At 44.6% G+C, this 7,012-nt stretch overlaps 1 protein-coding gene across 1 annotated transcript; it reads right to left on the reverse strand.

Annotated features, from left to right (window-relative positions):
- Positions 1 to 1,077: 1,077 nt before the first annotated feature.
- Positions 1,078 to 5,986, reverse strand: LOC139133433 (homeobox protein TGIF1-like). The gene is made up of 2 exons (XM_070700030.1): positions 5,746 to 5,986; positions 1,078 to 3,047 (listed from the first exon to the last, which is right to left on the reverse strand). The coding sequence occupies exons 1-2, from the start codon at positions 5,969 to 5,971 to the stop codon at positions 2,023 to 2,025; spliced, it is 1,251 nt and encodes a 416-aa protein (XP_070556131.1). The 5' UTR covers positions 5,972 to 5,986; the 3' UTR covers positions 1,078 to 2,022.
- Between the last annotated feature and the right edge of the window lie 1,026 nt (positions 5,987 to 7,012).

Here is a 7,012-nt window from a genome sequence, read left to right on the forward strand (position 1 = left end):
TGCTTTTAGGGCAGAAAGTTTTGCACAGCTGTTGGGGCAACCTATATCTGGGGATGAGAAAACAATATACTGGTGGATTTTTGGGTGTGTTGGCTGGTTGGTTGAGCGCGAAAATCGCCCAAGTCATGCCGAAACACATCACGAGAGACGCCGTGATATAATAATCACCTGTAGTCGCTGAAAATAAATGCTATAGCAAACTTTAACACGGTGGTTTCGATGTTATCACAGTCCAGGTCATCAAGTTTTTTTTGAACAGAGGTCACCCGGGTCTCAATAAAAGCTCACTACAGTTCATTTTGACGTATCTCCCACGCCGCTCGGTCAAAGGTCACGTCATGAATGGCACATGCTGATAACGAGCGTGAACTGTCAAAACGCGATAAGCCACAAACTGCCACGAATTCATTTTGCTCCTTTTGATGGTTGTAAAGTTGAGTATTCACGAAGCAGTTGAGGTACTCGGAGCTTAAGCATTACGTTAGGTCAAAATATCTATTAAAACGTAAACATACATGAATTTGTCGAATCTGTACGCGTTCAACAGTGTTTACTTTTGCCAAATTGAACAAAACATTAATAGCAAGTTCGACGAGCTTATGGGGGAAGAGTACAAAAAGTTATGATTTGTGGCGCAAAGTTACTACTGTACTAAGGGTAGTAAAAACAAAGCTGGCTAGTCGACGGTTGTAGATTGGATCTGGAGGGCGATGATAAAAGCTGCCAAAGACCAAAGCCAAACATAGTTTCTGGGTTTTACTAGATAAATGACTCTAACAAGTACACAGTCCACACCCGAGTCGACGTTTAGTATTGTACTGGGCCCTGTTTGCTGATTTTCCTGCAGATAACTCCTGTCATCGGTACATTTTTTTTCTTCTCCCGATAGCGTTTTTTGATGATAGGGTGCAAACACTGAACAACGGTGGGGCAGCGTTCTTTGGTTGCCAACGACGACACACATTCAAAAGCTCTACAGGGGACTTTGGCCGTGGCCATGAAATAGAAGAAGCTCACACACTCATTCACTCATGTCAATTTCTGTAGTAGCTCGAACATGATAACACAACTACTATGTCATTTCTCATGTAACACCAAATATGTCACTTTTTTTATTGCTGAGCGTGTTTCTTTTGAAAGTAAAACAACACATCTTATGTACAAAATGCTTTTTATGCATCAGGGCCGATTTTTAAATAAAAAATTACTAAAAATCGTAAATTTTTATGCCTGCAACATAAACCGGGGATTACGCGTATGCAAATTTTTAAGTAATGCTATTTTTGCAAAGCGTCCAACATGTGGCGTCCTTTCATTGGTTGTCACCAGGACTCGTGTATGAAATACAAAAAAAAATATGGTCCTCTTAAAAATATCTAAAATAAAAACCTGAACAACAAATAGTAATTAAGTTGTGAATATATATCTCATTTCATGATTTTTTAATATAGCCGGCCATCTCAACACACAAAATAATCGAAACGGTAAAAATTCATTTGTAAAAATACAGGTATAACGGTTTCCCCTTTATAGTATAATGCCACACTCTGTCTATTTTTAATGCCGAGACCGTATTGCTTCCTTAGAACACAAATGGCGGTCTGTCAGGGAGCTATATAAAAATATCAAAAATGAAAATGGTACGAAAACAACCATATATTTATGCAAAGTAGGAGTATCGCAGGGGGGGGGGGAAATTGGGTAATAAAATAAAAATTTTCTACTGGCCTAAGTAAGACAGCAGTATAATATAGAAAAACAAAGTTTGCTACTAAGGCACTAAATGCACTACGCGACAATGCTGTAATTTATTAAATATCTGTTGATAAATAGTGTATCTAGGAACTTGATAAAAGGGAAAAAATTCTCAACACATGCTCTAGATGAGTTTTTTTATAAGTTGAAAGTCAGATTTCCGCGCAAGGTGGCGATGCGGCCAATCTGAACAACTGTTCGCTCGTGAGCCTGTCGCTCGGAGTTCATTCAAATGTCAGTATTGACGAGACGGTTTCAACCGTGACGTCACGCCCTCGACAGTTCGGCTGTCAGTGCAGAGTTGTGTTTCATTCGCTCTTCCCGTTCCAGTTCTTTCATTTGACTGATCGCCACGTCGACCAGGATTTTAAAGCGGGAGAAGACGTCCTCCTCTCGGGCTGGGGGCGAAGGGGGAGGCGTCTGCTGGGTGGGCGGTGGTGATACGGCGGTGCGCTCGGACCCTCGGTTATCAGTGTTGGTGAATCGGGCAAAGTCCACCGGTGTTTGCGCCGCGTGTGTGTTTGTCATCGTGTCGCTGTCAACACAATTGTAACAATTCGTTTGAGTTGTCATGTGCACATTGCTTCTGTAATTAGCGTTCTCATAGCTGGTGGCCGTGACCGTGTTTGGCGAAGTGTAACAGAGACCGTGGTACTGATCCGGCTTTGTTGTGGCGGCCGCCGGCTGAATGTGTTGTTGTTGGTGGTGATGGTATGACCTCTGAACTTCCTCCCTTGGGTAAGGCACTGTGAAGTACGGTGGGGGAGCGTACGCGCAGGAATCCGCTGGGTTGTACGGAGGGGTGTCTGGCGCCTTGGTAGGTTGCACTTTCTTTGTGTCCACATGGCAGGTCGCCTTTGTGTCTTTCAGGCTAGATTTGCGACTGCTTTTATGAGTTTTCAAGTGTTTTTCCTTCTTCAAGGGTGACGTGGCTGTGATGTGTTTGACGTGGTTCTTACGACTGATGGTGTATTCTGTGGGGTCCCGGCCGTCCCGTCGTATCATTTCCGGAAGGACTCTCCTCCTCGCGTTGATAAACCAGTTGCACACCTGCAAAATCGTCAGGTTGGCCTGCCGCGACAGTAGAAGTTTCTCCTGGTCGCTAGGGTACGCGTTCAACCGGTGATCGTACAGCCAGTTTTTCAACACATTGACGGCGTCTTTCGGCAGGTTTCCCCGCCGTTTCTTCGCCAGCGCGCCGTCAGCGCGATTCCTTTTACTCGGCACCTGCATGTCCATCTCAAAGGCATCCTCGAAGTCGTTGTCAAGGAAACGGTGCTTTGAGCTGCGGACTGAAAGAACAAAGAAAGGCAGACGTTAGATTTATTTCATTGTGATGGTGTTTGCTTGTCTCTTTAAAAGGGTGTTATTGGATCTCTCGGGAACGCTATTCTCCACGTGTCAAACCCAAGGGTGAGAACGCACGCCGCAGTGAGTTGTAAACGGTCATTAATTTTAACTAGGGCAACTTTTGTAGGGCCTCCGACGGTGAGAAAAATAGTGTACAACATGAACTGATTGAGTCACTCGAGAGGTTAGCTCGCTGTCAAAGTTCAACCCCCACAGTGTCAAAGTTGACGGTTGGAAAACACAGAGACGGTTGGATGGAGGCCAACTTGGCAACAGTGACAAATTTCATCTGATAATGCTTGCTACTGACATTTGGACAGTACAACCATGGAGGTACGATGAGTACTTATGCACATAACCCCCCCCCCCCTTTCCAAATCACTGCCACCTTGACCACAAAAAGACCTGTCACGGACCAGAAGACGACGATAAATATAGTTTTTGTCGCCAAACGCTTCATTCTTACAGACAGTGAGTTTAGATAAAACACCCCTATAAGTGACCTTGTTTTTGTGGCAATCGACCAAAGAAAATTGATTTGACTCGATTTAGATAGGGTCTGGTTGACAGGAACACCGCTGACACGTAGAAGTAGATGTCTGGCCCTGTCAAATGTGAGGGCATTTGAACCATTGCTTGTCAAGTGAGCGTCCTAGGTCTCGACTCCTTTTCAGACGTGTTTCGCCAATTTAAGAGTTTATGGTTAATTTACAGGTACGAGATAACCTCGCCTGTACCACGGACACTGAGTAGTGACCGTCCACGTATGTTACACATTACGTGGAACTACTATGTCGTTCGAAACCGCCTCTACACATGACTGGCATGTGCGCCACATTGACACCCAGACCTGTATTTTCCCATCTCGTCGGTCACATGTAAAAAACCACAGACGTGCGGCAGTAATGAGCATGACGATGTGCACGAACAATTACACCGGAAAACATGATTAGCCTATACCGCCTCCAAATTGCTTATCACCCGTTAACACAGAGACGCGTGAATATCAAATTTCGCATGCCATGACATGATTTTCTCTCCCCCCCCCCTCTCAACGATTTGACAGTGAGGAGAAGTGCACGTCTCAATGAAATGCCAAGAACAAAACTTCGACAAAAGAAAGCATACGCTGACAAAACAAAGGGGCGTATAAGAATATGCAATGCGGGTTCATTAATACGGTTTCAAAGGGAAGGGCGAATAGACGAGGGAGCTGGCGGTGAGGGGTTACTGTTCAAATACCCTCTTCTTCACCATGGAAAATTGTGGAAACATGAGGGCTGAAGTCTAGCAAGCGTACGACAGTCTATCGGCTGCCAGTGTTTTTACCGCCGACGCTCTCCACCTCCCATACTGTCTTTCCTACCAAGGACAGTTCCCGATCTCGCGTGATAGTGAGCACACCATTCGTTTCCTCGCTCCTGAGAGCGTCGATAATAAACTCCTTTTGTTTCAAACAAAGGTTACGGAAGGGGATTTCTTTTTGTCTGTTCATTTGAAACATAGCGGAAGTGAGAACGTAAGAACTCTCGGAAACACGCCACGAGCACGCTGGGCTGTAGAGGAAAACAGTGCGTAGTGTACAGCATGCAGCAACTACTATGACATTCTAGTCATATGATGGACGCGCCGTGGGGTCTCACCTGAGTTAAAGTTGGTATGCGCTGTCTAGGATGCGCAATATATTGTGTAGGGAGTCTCGGGCAGTTTTTTTAGAGTGCGATGTCGTCCTTAGAAATGTACACAAAGACGATATGTTTGTAAAGAAATTGACATGCAACAGCGAGCAAGGTCGAAAACTTGGTTCGGGCGGCGAGACTGACAACACAGAACCCCATCATTGGAGGAAGTTTCTTTTGTCTGTCAAAAAAAGAAAAAAAGCGAGGATTGACGGCCGGACCTGTGAACGTGATGCCATCGCTTGTTTTTCAATTGCGACAGTGTTACTGTTACCGACAACGTGCAGTACACAGGAAAACAGAATGTATCACTGTTTACGCTATTCCACAATTTTGTTCTCATTCGGGGCTGATGAAATGAGCCAAAGTGTGACCTACTGGCCAATTCGGCCGTGGGGGTTCATAAACTCGCGAAAAGTCGAGGGAGGTAACGCAAGATCAGCTGACTGGTACTCGAACGTGTCACCGTCATAAGGGGAACTGAAAATTAATTTGGCGTGTTCTGAGACAAAGAAAGAATGAGTCGGTTGATATCCTGTGCACCCATATGGTTACACGGTTAGTCATGAGTCCTCATCGAATATGCCCTTACGGCGCTGCGCCAACTAAAAATAGTACCACTATCAACGCGGAGGGGCAGGCTTTCATAACTCGAGGATCGAACATGCACGGCGAACATGGTGAAAAGTGGTTTCAAAAATATGCTGGTATGACTTTCGATACGCGTTAAGACGGTTTAGTTTCATAGTACTGGTGAACTGACTCTCAAAGAGTTTTCGGAACTCGTTTAACCACTCCAGCTGTTGGCACGAAGTTTGTTGTCTAGCTATGAGTGGACGGTATACTGGCAACAGGTACCACGCTCAGATTACAACCATTACTTAGTGAGTTGTAAAACGGACATTAAAACGTCAAAAACATGCAACGGTGTTGTAACCAAGTGAAGCAGGTCGCGTCTTACCTCTTTTAGGTTTCATCGTTGTTGTGATAAGTTCGTTGTGCGGATGTAATTGCTGAGGTCTGTCAGAGCTTGACGTCTGCTTGTGACTCGTGATTTTTAAAAATGACAAGTTTTCCACGCCGCTGTCACAACTAGCGTGGTACACTATATGGTCGCCAACTTGTGAATAGCTCGATATATTGTATGACAGCGCGTTTTGACAGCTCGGGGCCACGTGGGACAGCATACGGGTTATTTAAATCTCGTCAGCCAATCACAGAGCTGGCAGGGCAAAAGGGAAGCCATAGTCCCGCCCCCAAGATGACAGATAGGCAAACGATTACACGATGAACAATGAGTTTGCCTTCTGGAAACACAATTGATAACTCGTATAGTGTATACAAAGGGTCAGACCGTACCGATCAAGTCATGTTCGAACAACTCCCCAAAACTTAATTTTTTCTTTGTTTATATTCCTGAAACAATACAACCGGAAGGTTTTAGTCTGCAACAGCTACTGAGCGACTCAGAATTTGGCTGTCTTCCGGTGGAAAGCCAAAGTCCGTGGAAATATACTGCATGCTCGTGTTTACGAGCGGCGTGGATTTTTGACAAGTGTATATAAGGGTTGTGTTGACACTCGAATCGGCGTTTAGCTTTTAACTCGACCTTTCTTTACAAAAGATCCTAGCTTGCGATTATAAGATAATAGCTAGTCGATACAACCAAATCCGAATTTGGACAAAGTCAACACACTGACGAAGACAAAAGTGTATGACAAGCACAGGCCAAATTAAAATCCAAAGTCTAAACACATAGCCTACATCTAATTCGACCCTATCGTGACGGGTAAATCATCCCAGCGTTGGTCAGCTTTTACACCTCAGTTTCAAAGTCCCCCCTCCTTTACAGATGGGAAGATAGGCAATTCGCATAATAAATCATTGTGTACAATTGTCACGTTGTGGGGCACCACTGTGTTAACACAGCGTACGCGTCTACCATGCCATTGACACTACGAGCCAGACGACAAGTCGAGAGAAAGCATGGTGGGTTGCGCGCTATTTTTGCCCGCTTTTAATTTACTGTCTTTGTATTGGTCTTATTTGTTCCGTCTTGGTGTCGATTCATATAGAGAGATTTGCGGGTTTCAATTTTTTTCCCATCAAGATTTGAAGGCTTCGCCATAAAAGTATTTTTTGTTGTAAATTTTGTTTCAGAAAGGCAAAAACAAATTTGACTGGAAGACACCGAACGTTGAACTGTCATTTTTCGTTTTCACAGCCAT

The sequence above is a fragment of the Ptychodera flava genome, chromosome 5 (genome assembly GCF_041260155.1).
Source record: "Ptychodera flava strain L36383 chromosome 5, AS_Pfla_20210202, whole genome shotgun sequence".
NCBI classification, from domain to species: domain Eukaryota; kingdom Metazoa; phylum Hemichordata; class Enteropneusta; family Ptychoderidae; genus Ptychodera; species Ptychodera flava.